The 17924-nt window shown below is 34.5% G+C and overlaps 3 protein-coding genes across 10 annotated transcripts; all 3 read right to left on the reverse strand.

Annotated features, from left to right (window-relative positions):
* LOC107918617 (codeine O-demethylase) lies at positions 1-2512 on the reverse strand. Of its 2 annotated transcripts, none has more exons than XM_016848208.2 (4): positions 1771-2512; positions 1435-1676; positions 1028-1352; positions 1-509 (listed from the first exon to the last, which is right to left on the reverse strand). In XM_016848208.2, exons 1-4 carry the CDS (start codon positions 2041-2043, stop codon positions 246-248), a joined length of 1104 nt encoding a protein of 367 aa, XP_016703697.1. In that variant the 5' UTR covers positions 2044-2512; the 3' UTR covers positions 1-245. The 2 variants fall into 2 exon arrangements, with proteins under 2 accessions (XP_016703697.1, XP_016703696.1); XM_016848207.2 differs by having other exon boundaries at positions 1007-1352; positions 1771-2171.
* Positions 2513-10288: 7776 nt separating this feature from the next.
* LOC107920571 (uncharacterized) lies at positions 10289-17682 on the reverse strand. 7 transcript variants are annotated; one of them, XM_016850338.2, is made up of 9 exons: positions 15121-15253; positions 14711-14728; positions 14466-14585; positions 14326-14369; positions 13386-13927; positions 11275-13300; positions 11090-11194; positions 10832-11009; positions 10289-10734 (listed from the first exon to the last, which is right to left on the reverse strand). In XM_016850338.2, exons 3-9 carry the CDS (start codon positions 14571-14573, stop codon positions 10528-10530), a joined length of 3210 nt encoding a protein of 1069 aa, XP_016705827.2. In that variant the 5' UTR covers positions 14574-14585; positions 14711-14728; positions 15121-15253; the 3' UTR covers positions 10289-10527. The 7 variants fall into 7 exon arrangements, with proteins under 7 accessions (XP_016705827.2, XP_016705828.2, XP_040965065.1 ...); XM_016850339.2 differs by lacking the exons at positions 14711-14728; positions 15121-15253 and adding an exon at positions 15854-17682; XM_041109131.1 differs by lacking the exon at positions 14326-14369.
* On the reverse strand, positions 15947-17521 carry LOC107920573 (pentatricopeptide repeat-containing protein At2g13600). Its single transcript, XM_016850344.2, has one exon. It carries the CDS (start codon positions 17519-17521, stop codon positions 15947-15949), a length of 1575 nt encoding a protein of 524 aa, XP_016705833.1.
* Positions 17683-17924: the final 242 nt, after the last annotated feature.

Here is a 17924-nt window from a genome sequence, read left to right on the forward strand (position 1 = left end):
TTGTAGAATTTGACCTTTTATTTACATTATTTGATACAATAGTTATACACACCATATAAGGGTAAGGCTTAACAATCCCAATAACCTAGGACCACTAGCCATATCTAGGGGAATGACACCAACTTGACTACAGACTCCATGTATAAAAAAGCGTAAAAGTAAATCCAAAAACCCTTAAAAAGCTTCACCTTACACCATTATTTTCCTTATTATCTTTATTCTTCCTATCAATAAAAAGCATAAACTCAGTCGCCATTTTCAGAAGGTTGAATCCTCATATAATCCAAATATTTTTTTCCATAGATCTTGAGGGTGAAGAACTGTTTGAAGTATTCCTCCATTCCCACCCTCCTAAACAATGGAGGGTTTTCTGCATTTATAAGACTCAATGAAGGCCCTACCTCCGCCTCAAAGTTAGGACTCAAGTTGAAGGTAACTGTTATTCTTTCTCTCTCTTTATTGCAAGTAACCTTGTGCTCAACGCTGTGATAAACCCCGTTGCTAAATATCTGCATTTAACATTTACACATTTCTTATATACATGCATACATAGGAATATGTGTTTTGTAATAGTAATGTGAAAAACTGGGTAGGGTGTTCTATTATTCATTAAATTATGGTAAGTTTTTGTTTTACTCATTTAATTAAAAAAAAGTTATAATTTAATCACTAAATTATTCAAAATTTTCACTTAAGTTACTGGACTATTAAAATTAATGTTATATGACTTTTTTTGTTTGCACTAATAAAAAACTATTATTTTCTTTTTCTTTCATGAAACAACTTGACATTGGCAGTCATATTTGTTCTACTCATCGATGAGTATTGATCCATCATATCAATCGTCAAATCATTACTTGGAGTTCGTTAGAAGAATTTAAAAAAAAACAATCACCTAATAACCTAAATAAAACTTTCAAATAATTCAGCGATCAAATTGTAACTTTTTCTAGTTAAGTGATAAAAAAAACTTATTTATAATTTAGTGAATAATGGTAGAATTTACCAAAAAAAAAAAACTTTGGACCTGGAAAATGTCTCCAACATTGACCACAAAAGCATCTGGGTTGACGTTGAAAGGGAACCAAAGGCCATTTTTTTTAACCTCAAGGCCATCCACTCCATTAAGTTGGTGTAGGATAGTGAGGACAGTCATATCAGAGTGTGGAATAAGACCCATCACCGACTCTGGTTGTGGACATGGAGGATAATATGCCATCCTCACCGCTTGCATCCCATCATCAATCAACTTCATCATCTCCTTTTCTTTAATTTTCAATGCTTTTCCCATGAAACCAATAAGTTTTGTGGCAAGCTTTTGGAGTTCCGATAAGTAACACTCCATCGTACTTCTGCATCATGATGATGATGACATCCATTAAATATTAAGTAAACATCACTTTATGAGAAGCTTAAAGCAAAGAGGGAAAGAACCTTAAAGAAGGAGGTAGTTGTGGGAAGAGATGAGGGCTGCGCCTATGGAGTGGGTTAGTGATAATATTCAAAGTGTCAACCCAATCATATTTGCCATCTGCTCTCATCCTCCTTCCATACCCTTCCAACTCTCCTTCCCTTATTTTGTATTTCAGTTTCTCTTCCAATGGCAGCCTATAAAATTCCTCCACCTCGTGCTTCAGTTTCTCCAGCAGTGATGAGCTAAGCCCATGGTTCACCAACTGCACCGGTATCACCATATCCATTCATTAACTACACTCAATCATACATGCATACATATATAAAATTTAGTTTTGGAGAGTGAAGCAGAAAAACCTGAAAGATGCCCCAGTCTTGGCAAGTAGAGTGCAACTTGTGGAGCTCAAGGTTCTGGTGGTCATCTTCCAAAAGCAAACGAGACATGTCGATGGTTGGTGGCAAAGGAGTGGTGACAGACAAGGAAGGAGGTTGTTGGTTTATACGAACAAATGGTTGTGGGATTGAGAAATCCGGTGCTGCTAATTTAACAAGTTCCTGGACGCTAAATGTTGAAGGATCGAAGGCAGAGGTGCTAAAATCATCTTCCGTGTATGATGATGATGACCCCATAGTGTTAAGGAAGGAGTCAGCCTCTTCAATCTACAACATACAGCCTATTGTTGGAGATATTTAAAGGGGAAAACAAAGGTTACAGCTGTTTTCGTATGAGGTAAGAATACAGATAGGTATAAAAGAAGATATTGACATAGAAACATGATAATTTTAATAAAAAAAAATGGAAATAGGGTATTACAATATATTTTTTTTATAAATATTTTACAAATGTAATTTATAAAAGTAAGTTGGTCGAAATTGAACAATTACTGATGAATCTTGAATCCCAATTGTTGAAAATTTATGAATGAAAACATAATCAATATGAGATCAACATAAGATTATAATACACAAAAGAGACGATATTAAACTTGGTTTGACTCCTTAATTTTAGAAAAAACATTATGACTTATAACTTTACCAATAAAGCTACAAACCCCTCAAATATTTTGATAGAATTACAAGGCCTTACGAAAACATCATGTAGCTATTACAACTCTCCTCTGCTTCTTAATTTTATAAGTGCTAAACCTTATTTTTTGCTTATAAATAGGGGTGTTCGTGTATCGAGTCAGTTTTAGGCCGGCTTAAATATGATTTTAATACATTTTATACTTATCTAAGCCTGATCTAACAAAAAATATAGGCCTAAAATTTTATCCAAGTTCGTTCATATTTGTAAATTGTTAACCCAAACCATTTTAGGTCTACCCATATTATTGTTTAATTTTTAAATTTTATTTATATTTTTTATTTGTTAATATTATATGTAAGGATGTTAACATTTTAAAAAAAGAAAAGAAAATTATAACTTAAGAACACTCGTACTTAGCAATATTTCATACTAGTAGACCCGAAAAAATCCAATAAAAAAATCTTCTTCATACACCTAAGATACTAGAACAAAACACACAACCTTAAACTAGTGTCACGGGGCTAGATCTTCCGTCTCGCGATCCGTGCGGCCTTAGGTGATTCGTTCCCTCCAAACTCACCTAAGTCAGCCTTTACTCCCAAAAGTGAAGATTCCTTTAGAATTCCTCTAAGGCACCAATTTGTATAGCGGAAGCAATTGTGCCAAAAGAATCTACAAAATAACAATAGAAAGAACACACACAAAGTGTTTGAGTAAATGCTCAAAGAATTTTATTACTCTTAAGAATTCAACTTACAATGGATGAGATACAAATGAGGGGGAGGCTTTCTATTTATAGTTGAGCTCCCCCAAAACTGACAGTCAAGATCAAATTACATCGACGAATGAGATTAGTCTATCCCTTGATTTTAGGGATTTACAAGATTACATCATATCAAATCAAATCTACAAGATATGATTCCCATATTTACTAAAAATAGCCTATGTTGCCATATCTTCATTATCGGACTAACCAGGCTTCAATCTGACAGGCTTCTCTAACAGTTCTTGGAATCGAGCCAGTTTTCGTGGGCTAAATAATCCCCATCTAATCAATAGACCTCCATGGGGCGCATCTTGTACCATGGTCATAGGCTTTACACTTTGGCCCGTGACATTTTCCCCTACCCATTCTCGCAATGCCCTAGTTGCGACTTCTAAATGAAACTGACTTGATTCGCCTTGGAACTCTCTTGTTGCCTTGGCTTCTTCCCGACTTGTCTTGCGATTCAGTTGTCCCTTCCTTCGAAACCTTTGCTTCGGCTTCTGTCGCCTCTTAACTTGAACCGTTGCACTAGTTGGTACATCTCGTTGGCAAGAAGTCTCTGCTCTAATTTGCCCCAATTTTGACTTGTTCTCATTAGAATTCCCTTGATTCTCACATCTTGGCTTCGTACTGCCCATAGTCCCTCGGCCTTATTGCTTAAGAACTTTGAAAGGGCCCCTACGACCTTGCCAAGCTAACAAGTCAAAATTCAAAACACTATCAGAGTGTTCACAATATACCTTAATCGCAACATTTACTTGTTTCGACTGTTTTTGCATTGCTTCTTTCCCTTCGAAGTCCGATACACAACCCATCTTTCCCAAAGGTGGCGACTCCACAGTCGACTTCACAGGCTTCATATTAGTCTCATGCTCCACTAACTTTTTCGAACGACTTTCATAGCATTCCGTTCTATCGAGTTAATATTTCTCCCATATAAAACATCTTCGGCTAGTTGGATTAACGACAACACCTTGGTCCCAACCTTCATATCCCAATGCATCGACACAATAATTTTTTATAACAGACCGGTGACAATATGAATTTGATCGGTCTATGGATACAGAACTGCCTAAATCCTGTCAAGGAAATTTAAGCCAAGCACATAATTGTAATCATCTAAGTGGATTACCTCAAATTCTTCATTTCCTTTCCATTCGCCGATTTGTAGTTCCATATTTTGAGCTACTTCCACATTGGGGCCTCCTCAAAATTTACCGTATTGATCTTCTTATTCGTTTTCCTAATCGAGAGACCAAGTTTCTTCGTAGCCTTTTCCCATATGAACAAGTCTGATGCTCTCGTATCAACAAGAGTATTCCGCTTTTGACCTGCAATGTTGATGTCCACAAACATTAACCCTTTTCCACCATCCCTGTTCCTAGGAAAGAGCACCATTGAATTGACCCTCGATGTCTTTTTCTCAACAGGCTTCGCTTCTTCCAGCTCATTTTTCTTTTCGATAGTCGAAATAATCAATTTCTTCAGACATTTTCGCGCTATGTGTGGTCCTTGACAAAGGAAGCATTCTATCCTCTTCCCCTACTTCCTTGGGTTGTTGAATCCCTACTTCGCATATCATGATTTCCTATTGCCACTAGTGCTATCGGTACTGTTGCCATCATCGCTATGTCCCTCTTCATCTTTCTCATGGTTTTTCTCACCATTGCCCTTTCCATTGGGCTTAGATGACTCGAACTTGTCTTTTGTTGGACCAATCTCAACAAATGAATCTGTTTCGGCCATGGCTACAGTAAGTTCAATGATTCCTTGCCTACGCAACTCATGCTTTTCCCACGTCTTTAACCCATCCTCGAACCAATAAAATGTTTCTTTCTCGTCAAGTCGAAGATTTGAAGCATCAACTCGCTAAATGCCCTAACATACTCTTGAACAGTGCCTTGTTGCGTAAGATGATGCAACTTAACCCGAGCCTCCTTCTCGGCATATTGTGGGTAAAATTACTTCTTCAACTCTCTTTGGAACTCCTTCTAAGTCCCAATTGTGTTCCCACCACGTTTCTCATTCGTGGACCTACAACGCCACCACAAGACAGCAACATCAGTAAAATAGATTGAAGTAGTGTTTACCTTAATGACATCATCCTCGATTAGGGGTGTGCATAATTCGGGTAAAATCGAAAAAATTTGGTTAACCGACCGAATTCGGTTAATCGGTCGGTTAACCGAATTTTTTCGGTCGGGGGTCGGTTAATTTTTTTATGATTTTCGGTTAACGGTTAATTCGGTTTGAAACCGGTCGGTTAACCGAAAATTTTCGGTTAACTGAAAAAATTAATAAATAAAATTATTCAACCCAGCCCAAACTCAATTACCCAACCCAATTATCCAACCCAATAAAACTAAAACTAAAGTTTACCCAATTACCCAATCCAATAAAACTAAAACTAAAAGACAACCCAATTTACTAAAGTCTAAAACCCAATTTACTTTAATAATTTATAAATTTTTTAAATTTTAAAAATAAAAAATAAAAAAAATTCGGGTAATTCAGGTATTTTTCGGTAATTCGGTTAATTCGGTTAATTCGGTTAATTCGGGTAATTTTTAACCAAAAATAAAAAATACATAATTTTTGGTTAATTCGGTTAACCGACCTTATTAACTGAAAAAATTTCGGTTCGGTTAATTTTTTTTAAAAAAATCAGTTCGGTTAACGGTTAAAATTTTTGGAAGGTCGGTTAATTCGGTTATAGTAATTTCGGGTCGGTTAACCGAATGAGCACCCCTATCCTCGATGCCCATCGCTCAGAAGTATTATTCTATTTCCCACAAGAAGTTGTCCACATCCCTTGCGGACCTTGCACCCTTGAACTCCTCCGGTTTGGGAACATCCATTACTTGTTGCTTGGGCCTCGAAGTCAATATCCCATTACTCAAAGCAGCTTTGTAAATCGTGAGCTCCCCCTTAAGCTCTTCGATTTCCTTCTTCATGGCCAACACCATATCCTCGAGAGTATCACCCCACTCTGCCAGCTTTTTTAAAGTGGAATTGACTAATCCATTCATCTTTTCCGTATTGGCTCTGAGAGAATCCAACACAAATTCACTGAGTTGCTCTTCCATTGAGTCAAACCCATCTATGTGTCCCTCGACCAACTCAAGCGTCTCATTCATTTCCCCACGGACTCCTTGAGATTACCCACTCGATTTTCTAAAGTTGTCAATATGTCCCTCGAGCAACTTACTTTTCTGGCCCTCCTACAGGTCTCCATTGGCTCATTCTAATCAGCAACTTCTTTCGACATCCCAACGGTGCCTTCGCAACCAATAGCTTTGATACCATTTGTCACGAGGCTAAATCTTTCATCTCATGATCCGTACGGCCTTAGGTGATCCATTCGCTCCAAACTCGCCTAAGTCAACTTTTACTCCAAAAAGTGAGGGTTACTTTAGAATTCCTCTAAGGCACCAATTTGTATAGTGGAAGCAATTGTGCCCAAAGAAGCTACAAAAGAACAACAGAAAGCCACAGAAAGAACGCGCACAAATGAGGGGAGGCTCTCTATTTATAGTTGAGCTCCCCCAAAACCGACGGTCAAGATCAAATTACATCGACGGACGAGATTAGTCTATTCCTTGATTTTAGGGATTTACAAGATTATATCATATCAAATCAAATCTACAAGATATGATTTCCATATTTACTAAAAATAGCCTATGTTGCCATATCTTCATTTTTGGGCCAACCAGGTTTCACTCTGACAAGCTTCTCTAACAGTTCTTAGAATCGAGCCAGTTCTCGTGGGCTAAATGATCTCCATCTAATCGGTAGACCTCCATGGGGCACATCATGTGCCATGGTCACGAGCTTTACACTTTGGCCCGTGACACTAGATTGAATTTTAATTTTTTTAATATTTACATTATAATATTATATTATTATATATTTAATTTTTATGTGCTATAAATTACATAATATATATAAAATAACATAACATAATATATTATATTATAAACATAGAAAACAAGTTGGGCTAGGCTTGAGCCTTGAATGATTGAGCCCAAGCCTAACTCATAGTTTAAATGGACTTTTTTTTTTGTCCAATTCCATTTTTGAGCCTAATATTTTTACCTAGACTTTTTCGAATTTCAAGTATATCATCAAATTTTAACGAATAACTTAACTCATGAACAAATCTATTTATAGAGTAGTTAATCATTAAGGCTTCTTTTCTATTAAAAGTAATTATTTCATTAATATATTTAATTGTCTAGCACCTTCCATTCAATAAAATCAAATCAGAGTTCAAATTAAATCTTACCAATTAAAATGTAGATGAATATCTAATAAACAAAACATTTACATATTTAATTAAAAGTTTAAATAATATACTAGATTTATGGTGCCAATAATAAATTACATAACAAATATGTTTATTAAAAATTCACATAAAAATTAATTGATGCTTTAGTTATAATGATAAAATTAATTGTTTAACATGTATGATGTTTTGGGTTTAAATCTTGTTATGATCAAATTTTTATTGATTTATTATATAAAAATACAAACACTCTCATAAAAAGAGGATATTTTATAATGATTTCATAATTAAGTTTATACTCGACTTATCCATGACACCAATTTAAAAAAAGTTTTAAAATATTAATCCTAATAAATACATAGATGTGTTTTGTGATAAGTTCCCTTTTCCAAACCTCATCTCCCCATATTTTCTAGCCTCTAAACTTAGGGTGGGTTTGGATGGGCGATTGGGTGCGGTGCGGTGCGTTTAGCTTACTTTTTGTCTCACGCTACAGTACCGCTACAGTATCTAATCTCACCGCCACCGCTGTTTTTACACTAACCACAGGTAAACGCACCGCCCATCCAAACTCACCCTTAGTCATCTCTTTCCTAGCAAGTTAGGCTGTTCCCCCAACTCTCTTCCCCTTTTCTTTCTTGCTCTCTTGCTCCTATCTTGTTCTCCATTCCTTCTTTTTTTCCCTCAAATATGTTTGATCAAGGGTTGTACTATTTTGCCTAAATATGAAGGCACCTCTAAAATTAAGATTATTTTTAAAAAAATATTATGCTAAAAAAAGTTTGAAAAAAAATAGATATATTTAAAAAAGTTTTAATATCATACATGTACGAGACGATTTAACTCGTCAACATATTTATTAATATATTTTTTATATAAATATTTAGAACTATTCATAATCTCTTATCAACTTTTAAATAAGATAATAAACGTACTTTAACATGCTTAAACTTACATTATTTTGTACCGACAATTATATTAATATCAATTGAATTAAAATTTAGTCTGCATATATGAATAAAAAAGTTTGACTTTGCGAGTGGATGATGTTAAAATTTTATGATAAATGATGGATTATTATGCTAAGAAAATTGGTAGCCATATGCAAGGTCATAATCATAGGCAACATAAACCTAAAATATATCATTTCATTGCGTCTTATTCAAGGCATGTATTTTGCTCCACTTTAAACGTGCTTAATCATCTTTTTATTCAAAAGTTGTTACATTTTGATGTGACATTATTACTTTTTTAATGTTTAAAGTCCAATCACGTTTTCAATTCTGACCATTCATTCCCCATATTAAAGATTATGATTAGAGTCATCTCTTTGGTCGCATGATCATCCATTTTATTTTTGAAAATTCTTTTTTCGGATAAATAATTATTGGGTAATTAAATTTGTGTAAATTTTTAAAGTGGAATGATTAAAATATAATTTTATAATTTACTTAAATTGTATATATATAATTATTGTGTTTAGTTACTATCAATTTATACATAAATTTTGAAGATCCAGAAATTTTTAAATAGTTTTTTATTTGAAAATAATGAATACATGTAATTTATTAAATTTTAAATAAATTAATAAATTAGATAAAGTTTAATTAATTTTATATTTAAATAAGTTAATAAAATTATATATTTAAATAAGATAATTTATTAACTTTAAAAAATTAAAATTATTTATTTTATAGCTTTAAAGTTCACACAAAAAAAGATATATTGTATATTAGATTTTGACACGCTGAAAACAATTATACAATAAATGTATTTTGATTAAAAAAAGATTAAATATTGTTTTGGTTGAGATGGTAAGAGATGGAGCAAAAGTCATATATTTTGGTTTTGAATCCCTTTATACGCATCTGTTTTTAAAATTTTATATAAAAAGATAAAAATATTTCAAAATAATATATTTGAAACACGTAGATTTACAATAAGGACACCCTAACTGTGATTTGAACTCAAACTATCTTTGGTAAAAGTGAACATCCGACCAATTGGTCACAACTTTAAGTTCTTTCCTTTTCATTTCTTACTGGTATGGTTGCGCGTTGAGTTGATTTTTTATGTGTCAAACTATAGAGTAAATTTTGAAGGTTAAAATATGCTCAAAGCCTCTATACACTTAGCACATTTAGAATTTAGTCTCCTATTTTTATTTTTATGAATTTAGCCTCTCTATTTTTTGAAATTAAAAATTAACATAGCAATATTTAAAAAAAACACGTTCAAATTTGTCATGATAAAATAAATTTTTTGTAGTATTTTTTTTAATAAAATTTGACGTCAACATTGTGATTGAAATAATTAACAATATTAATTATTTAGACTAACTACATAAATTGGATTATATAAAGTATATGAGCCAAAACTAAAATTTGACCATTCTTTTATAATATAAAAAAAATTGATACTCAAAAGAAATGTTTTTAAGACATTCAAATTATATACGACCACTTAATATTTTAATAAAAAAGTTGATGGTATTCACTTTTTTCTCTAATCAATAACATTATAAAAATATAGAAATCAAATTACATTAAAAATTAAAGTATAAAGATTAAATTGTAAATTTAAATATAATAGAGGGCCAAAATTAAAATTTAACAAAAAAAAAGCACCATAACATGAGATAACACATGTCAACAGAGGAAAGGTCTCTTTTAGATGTAGTTCATAAATCTCTTTGAATAAAATAAAAAATTTCGGCATCATTAATTAATTCACTTCTCTAAAAAAAAAAAACTTGTGAACGTGACAAGAAGCATTTTGTGAGGCAAAAATCATATTTGGTGGGCAAAAGCCAAATGATCTCCTTCCAAACATGTTAACACCAAATTTAGTCAAATTACATATATATATATACACACACACTAAATTGACTCCCAAAATTAAAAAAGAAAAAGAAAAAAAAGAAGTAAATATTCCTTAAGGAGTACAAATGAACTCTCTATTAAGGCTAGCTTCTACCTGAACTATTTGTCAAGCTGAAATAGCTTACTTGGTCAGTGGTTCCACATATGTTACCTATCGTTGCCTAGACACGAAGAACTCATAATCGGGGTGTCTGTTTACTGATGTCCGATTTCCCTTGATGACAACCGCCCTTGCCATAAGTGATGCAGTCTCCTCCAGTGTCCTTGATCGCTCCTTCAGTATTCTAGAAGGGCTAAGGCCCAGGTTTTCATACGTAATGTTCGTTGTAGCGTGTCTCGGTCGGAACCAGCATTCCCCCTGTTCCAAGTGATGTGCATTTACATCATAGCATCCTCAGATATTAGCAAAGTAAATAACAGTACATAATAGCATTGAGTAATTTAATTATGGGTACCTGAGCATTGTAGCTCTTTAGACCCACAACAGGAGAGACAATACATGCATCCACGGTACTAGCATAATCAAACTTGGAACTTCTACGAACGAAATGGCTGAGTGAATGGTAAGTCAGAAATGCGGCACGAAAATTTCCGTCTGGAATTCTATAAATAGGATACCATGCAACAGAATACCTGTAATAAAGAAGCAACCCAACATTAAAACGAGTCTTGGTCTATTTCATATAAAACCGAAACATTTTTTCTTCACTAACCAAGATCGAGGATGCAAATCAAGCATGTTTATGGAGTTGAGATGAACTGGATCCCCATACATTTTGCATCGAGGAGATACATCATCATTAACCAGTTGTTGTATCCTGTAACAAACGGAACCAGGGTTATGTTTATATGTCAACTTTGATGAGTATCGAAGACATATAAGAGATTTGGTACTTACGTTTCGTATAATGCTCGTCTTTGATGAGGCTGTTCAGATTCAAAATATTCAAAAACTAGTTCCATGCCAACAGATTTCGTATCATTTACTTGCGACTGATCGTTTGGATCCATATCACAAGCCTCTGAACCTCTAGGGGTGGAATAAGTTTTAGTGTTCCTAAAGAGTTGAACTGCTGACAAGAAAGGCACAAAGTAGGCACGGAATTCGACCTGATCGATGCCCAAACGCTTTGGGTTTTCGTAATCTTCTGCCTTTATTTCTAATCCATAACTTCCATGTTTCTCATACCATGGCCATAAACATCCCAATGGGATGTTTGGTGTCTCATGTCTGCATAATAGAGCAGTAGGAACCTTGTCTAGTAAGCAATGTTGACACCTTAGTGAACTGTATGAATGGCAAATGACTGGAGAACAAAAGTGAAGAAGCCTTTCAAACTCAGCAATGGGGCCACCACTAGTCATCTGAACAGCTTCAGATGCCATTTGTGCCTTATAGCCATCATTCAATGCCTTTGCTATCTTGTTTAAATCATTTGCACCTGCTGATAAATTTTCTTCTTTAGTTTTATTCCTAATGCTGCTATTCATTCTTCCAACATTCATTGAAGGAGAAAGATTCTTAGAACATGAAGCAAATTTCTCTTCAAAGCTATTATTCTTACTAGTTCTGTCTTCTACATCTGGTCCCAGTCCATTACCATGTTCGAATGATGAATTGGCAGATCGAGAAGATGTAAATCCACAATCCTTTATCCCAATAGGTATCCATTTCCAGAGAACAGACCCCAAGTTATGACTCTGCTTGCCATTTTCAGCAACAGAACTTTTTTCTGTTCGAGCAACACCATTCACCATCAGATGAGGGAGGTAAACCGGAGTTTCCGCCTCAACTAAAGTCGACTGGTCTGAAGGGACATGCGAGTTTTTCTCTATGCTGTCTTGAATATTGAAACCAGAAGCAGCATCACAGACATTTTCACATGGTTCCATGCTGCTTAGACCAACTTCAAAGTCACTAACTGATTCGGATTTCAGGGAATCAACCCTTGCATAACCAGGCTGAGAACTAGACCTTGAATGATTTTTAATTACTCCATTGTCATCCATCAAAGACAAGTCATCAAATATTCCACCTTTTGGGATGCTAGTCTTTGCATAAGCATTTAAGTTTACCTTGTTGGGAAGAGACTCTTTCCTGGAATAAATGCCGCTTTCTTGTTTCGGAGAAGGACTAACTTTTCTCTTCAGCTTCTTAGGAACCTTGTTCTTTAGCTTCCTTTTGTCATTGGTAATAGGTAAGGTTGTTAGACTGGAAGCATTATTACAATTTCTTTTCTGCAATGGAGCATCCTTTAGAGCGACGTCAAGCTGTGAGCAGACGGGGCTTGTTTTCTTCAACTCGGTGTTGCATTTCTCTACACTGTTCTTTTGAACCCTTTGCCAAACAGAATAACCGTTCTCGATTCCTGTTCGAGTGTGCAAGTTCCATTTGCTTCCAAGTTTCCCAGGAACAGATTTAAACTGCTTATCCCTCTTGCTTGGTGCAACCTTTCGGCCATCAAAGCTTTTCCGAGCCATACCATGCTTGGTTTCCTCAGTATAATCACAAGTTCTTGAAATGCTACACGATGAGTTTTCTCGATACAAAGACCCCTTGTTGGTATTTGAACCTGATACCTCTAATTGACTGATTTCATGATTGTAGTCATTAAATGGATTGACAATATGACCACCACTTATCCCTTCTTCGCTGTTTGAACCAACAGAAATTGAGTCCAACACTAGAGAATCATGCATGTCTGAGAAAACCTTGTGATGTGAAGGATGTCTCCTCTTTATATCTCCTTGACACCTAGAAAGCTGCTGATCCTCGCTACCGATTTCGGAGCTATCCGTATGATGCTCCCCTGAAAACTTGTGAGCTTGAGAAGGTGCAATAGACTCTGGTGTTTCGACTTCATCAATGTCACCTCTGCATATATTTTGTGACTGAGAACTTGTAACAACACCACTGCTACTCTCTGCATAATGATCAATCATAGTAAGCAAACCGTTAGATGGTGAAACTTGTAGCGAAGTTGAATTAATAATGTCATTGTTAGTTACCACAGATCTCAGATGTTGAACTTCCAGAGGTGTACTCCGCACAAACCTCTGATTCCATGGAGTCAACATCGCACAAATGTTTCTTTTTATGCTTCCCTTTCTTTCTTCCCTTCTTTTGCGAATTTCTCTTGGCAGACTTGTCTTCCTTGGGACAATCAATGAACATAGTAGCATTGGATCCTTTGGACGTAACGGCTGAGGAATCATTGGAACTATGAGGGGAAGAAGTGTAGGACAATTGAGTAGTGTTATTGGGAAGGGGCTTGTTTCGAAATTGTTGTTGCACATTGGAACCAGGCAAGCTTCTGGTTCTAAAAGGCATGGCAGCATAAGGAATGTGATCAGGTTGAGGTCCTTTTTGAGTGTCGCGACCATCAAGCTTGAAGGAATTAATGGAGGGAGAGGAGAGGAGATGGAGGCCATTCATGTTCACCTGAGTTCCAGTTCCGAAACGGTTAGTGTGATCAAAATATTGCAAGGGTAATGCAACAATTCTCCACTGCCCATCAGACTCAAGTGTTGGGAATGTCAATATGGCACACCTAAAAAAGATTAACAACAAATAAACCCAGTCAATAACCCACACCAACTATGTAAAACCAGCTAAATAAGCAACTCAAGCACACATAAAAAATGGCCTCTCTTGATTAGATGGGACCATTTCAATTTTAGCCCCTCCTAATAATTAATTATTCAATCTAAGTCTTCTTAACAAAAAGTCATAGCTTCGCCCATACAAATGTTATCTAAAGTAGAAAACATTTTCTATGTTTGAGAGTAAGAATTAAGGTGAAACGATTAAATATTTTCTACACACAAAAAAGAAGAAGATAAAATTATATTTTTGTGCTCCAAAAAGTTCAATAATAATTTTAAGGCTTGGTCCCTATATTTGGTGAATCAGTTTTTAAAGGAAGGAAATGTAAGTACATTGGATTACCTCTGATCAATGTTCCTAAAATTGAAAGAAGAAATTCTGGAATCCTGAATAATATTAAAAATTAATTAAAGCTATTTTTCATAATGTAAAAGAGTAATTTTAATGGAAAGTAATGTAATAGGAAATTGAAGATAAATAACCTGGGGTGATCTTCTATAACCATTGAGCTGCAAACTATTACCCTTCCCCACTTCTGTCACTTTCTGATTATTATTATGAAGATGGTTTCCTCGAACGCCACAAGACATTTTTTATTGTATCTATCCAAAATTAAATACCATACACACATATAAATATAATATATATAATTTTTAAAAAATTAAACATGTTATATAGTACAAAACATAAAAAAAGAAAAAGAAAAATGAGATTGAATTAAACTCACCAGAAATCATGCAATCATCTGAAGGAACGAAATTGGGAAATTGAGAAAGAAAAGAAAAGAAAAAAAGAACAAGGAAATTGCAATTAATAATAAAAGTTCGAAAAAAGGAGTGAGAAGTGAGAATTCTAAAAACAATAAATTAAATTAAAAAATAAAAAGGAGATTCCCCAATTTTTTTCCCGACAATCTATGAGGAAACAATCTAATGATAAGGGGTAAGAAAATAAAGGGATGTTCCCCAAATATAGGTTTTGAGGTTCAGAATCAGAATCAATTAGCTAAAAAAACAAAAGTATATAACTAAAATTGTCTTCCAATTTTCCACTTATTTTAAATATAGAAAATCAAATTAAGAAATTAATTATTGGAAAACTAAAGAATTAGATACAACGAAAGGGAGCGACGCAAACCATGAATATAGATAGAGCTTTGAAATTTTTTCAGGTTAGGAGACTTGACTCTCACTTCTCTGTTGGACTAAGTTTTCCAGTTCAGCTTTATTTATTTTTTCAATGATAATTTTGGGGCTTTGCAGGGTTCCCAAGGTAATAAATAATATTAATTACAAGTTTACCCGGGCTCATACTTCATTTTACTCCTCTTCTTCTTTTTTTTTCAATTAATATTTACTAAATATAGTCCAAAAATATAATAATAATTTTTAATCATTTTCGGTCCATTACATTAAAAATATTAAAGGCGGATACGTTGAACATAATGTTATTGAAAGGGACAATTACGAATTTAAAAAATTAATTTTCAATAAAACGAATATTGTAAAATAAGAAAAGTATATATGTATTGAAAAAAATCAATTTTAAAGCATATCATGTAAAGTAAATAATATAATAAACATTGATTTAAATGAGAAAACAAGAATGATAATATTACTCAATCTATCTAATTTTGGTAAAGAGTTCGATATCCTTAATTAAGGTCTAAGACTCAAGTCTTGTGAATATATAAAACAATACTGAAAAGCCTTATCTCTTGTTTAGGAGTTCGATACCACTCGATTTTGTATTTACTCGGAACTCATTGTAACTATGAGATACCAAAAGCATTGGCAATAAATAATTATAAAAAGGTATTTCAAACATATACCCAATATCATTAGCAAAGATATTATGAAGCTAACTATACCTGATATAGTGCAGAGGTTTCTTTATGAAGTCCTTGCCCCCCAAAAGATTAAAGAGTTAATAAAGGAAAGCAGCGCAGCTTGAAGTGATTGAATCATTCCAACTCTAACCAAAGAAATTCTCTGTTGGGTTCATTAACGCATTGTAGAATCCGATAAATGTTAGTAGCAGCAACATATGATCTATCTACAGCAAGAAATTCATGAACACTACCATTCACCTCAATCCAACTACACCCAGGTCTTTTCCTTATCTTCTTATTTCTCATCTTCTTCCTAATCTTCAAACCATCTTCATGCCTACTTGAACTACAATACATATGTGACACAAGTGCATACACCCCATCATCATCTGGTTCTAGTTTCATAAGCTTCTCTCCAGCCATCTCTGCTAAATCCAATTCCCCATGGATTAAACAAGCACAAAGGAATGACCTCCAAATAGCAACATCTGGCGACATTGGCATTTGTTTAATTAATATTTTTGCTTCTTCCAATAGCCCAGCTCGGCCAAGAAGGTCCACTACACATCCATAATGCTCAATCATGGGCTTTAAACCATAGCATTGAACCATATTCCTAAACAACTCCTGCCCCTCAACGAACAATCCTTCATGGCTACAAGCTGATAGAGCAGACAAAAAGGTCACCTCATTTGGTGCAACGCCTGATTCTAACATGTCAGAAAGTAGCTGCAAAGCTTGTTTTCCTTTCCCATGAAATGCACATCCAGTTATCATTATAGTCCAAGAAAACACATCTCTTTCCACCATTTCATTAAAAATCATCACTGAAACATCATGGTATCCGCATTTTGAATACATATCCATCAAAGCATTGTTCAAAACAATATTCTTTTCGCCCAGATTCACTTTCTTAACATAACCATAAACACTCCCACCAAAATAAAGACCCCCATTATCAGCACAGCCAGCAAGAACCGCTACAATGGTAACAATTGTAGGATTAACTTCCCCTTGACTTCTCATTTCCTTAAAAAGCTTCATTCCAACCAACGGTTCCTTCCCTTTTACATACCCAGATATCAAAGCCGACCAAGAAACTGCATTTCTCACAGGCATTTTATCAAATACCCGGTGAGAAGCCTCCAAATCGTTGCATAAAATAAAACCATTCAACAAACTGTTCCAAGAAGCAACATCTCTAACCAACATCCAATCAAACACTAGTTCAGCCACCATAATTTCACCATTTCTACTATACACATCAATAAGAGCATTGCAAACAATTTGATTCTTAAAACCCAAGTTATATTTCAAAACAAGTCCATGAATTAACATTCCACTAATCAAATCTCTGTTTTTACCACAAGCTGACAAGGCAGCGACGACAGAATAACTGTCGGGTCTTAAACCGGCACGTATTAACTGCGAAAAGGCTACGACAGATTTGAAGGGATTTTTGTGTCGTGAGAGAAGGGTAATGAGACAAGTCCATGAAACTATGTCTGGGTTGTGGATTTGGTTGAAGACTTTGGTTGCATCATTTGGATATTTGAGATTGGCGTAGGTGGTGAGTATTTTGCAGGACAAGGCTTGGTTATGGTGTTGCAGTAGCCCCAAAGTTGTTGCCTGGGCATGGATTTTCTTCAGCTTTTTAAGATTTGGATATTTTGCTAGGACCAAAAGCAGCAACTTCTTGCGGTCCATTTATTATAATAATTTGTTTATTTTTTGTCTGATCTCATTCTAAAATGAACTCCTGCAGTCAATGCTTTACGGGGGAAAATGGAGTGAAAGATAAGGAATTACAAAATCATGAAAACGATGAAAATGTCAAAATGACGAAAGTGGCAAAAGTGCCAAAAAGTTCTCTCACCTGTTGTGAAAGGATTATATATATACTGTTTTAATAATAGAAATTATAACGCTAGTAATTAATATTAATAATGTAATTAATTATTACTTATAATTGCATTAATGATTAAGAAAGGATAATGAAAAGTTTTGTTGGTGATGGTTAATAGTGAAGAAGAATTCACTACATTCTTAAAAGGAGAAAAAATCACTCAATGTTACATGAAAATACTAAGTCTTAACTATCTCCATATCT

The sequence above is a fragment of the Gossypium hirsutum genome, chromosome D13 (genome assembly GCF_007990345.1).
Source record: "Gossypium hirsutum isolate 1008001.06 chromosome D13, Gossypium_hirsutum_v2.1, whole genome shotgun sequence".
Taxonomy (NCBI): Eukaryota; Viridiplantae; Streptophyta; class Magnoliopsida; order Malvales; family Malvaceae; genus Gossypium; species Gossypium hirsutum.

Excerpts from the sequence above, each read along its gene's own strand:
- LOC107918617 (XM_016848207.2), bottom strand. The coding sequence starts at position 2,043 with ATGGGGTCATCATCATCATACACGGAAGATGATTTTAGCACCTCTGCC. Across the intron at positions 1,677-1,770 it reads AAGACTGGGGCATCTTTCAG|TTGGTGAACCATGGGCTTAG; the intron begins GTTTTTCTGCTT and ends ATACCGGTGCAG. Across the intron at positions 510-1,006 it reads TCCAAAGTTTTTTTTTTTTG|ATATTTAGCAACGGGGTTTA; the intron begins GTAAATTCTACC and ends TGTTAAATGCAG.
- LOC107920571 (XM_016850339.2), bottom strand. The coding sequence starts at position 14,573 with ATGTCTTGTGGCGTTCGAGGAAACCATCTTCATAATAATAATCAGAAA. Across the intron at positions 14,370-14,465 it reads GTTATAGAAGATCACCCCAG|GATTCCAGAATTTCTTCTTT; the intron begins GTTATTTATCTT and ends AATATTATTCAG. Across the intron at positions 10,735-10,831 it reads TAAAGAGCTACAATGCTCAG|GGGGAATGCTGGTTCCGACC; the intron begins GTACCCATAATT and ends CACTTGGAACAG.
- LOC107920573 (XM_016850344.2), bottom strand. The coding sequence starts at position 17,521 with ATGGACCGCAAGAAGTTGCTGCTTTTGGTCCTAGCAAAATATCCAAAT.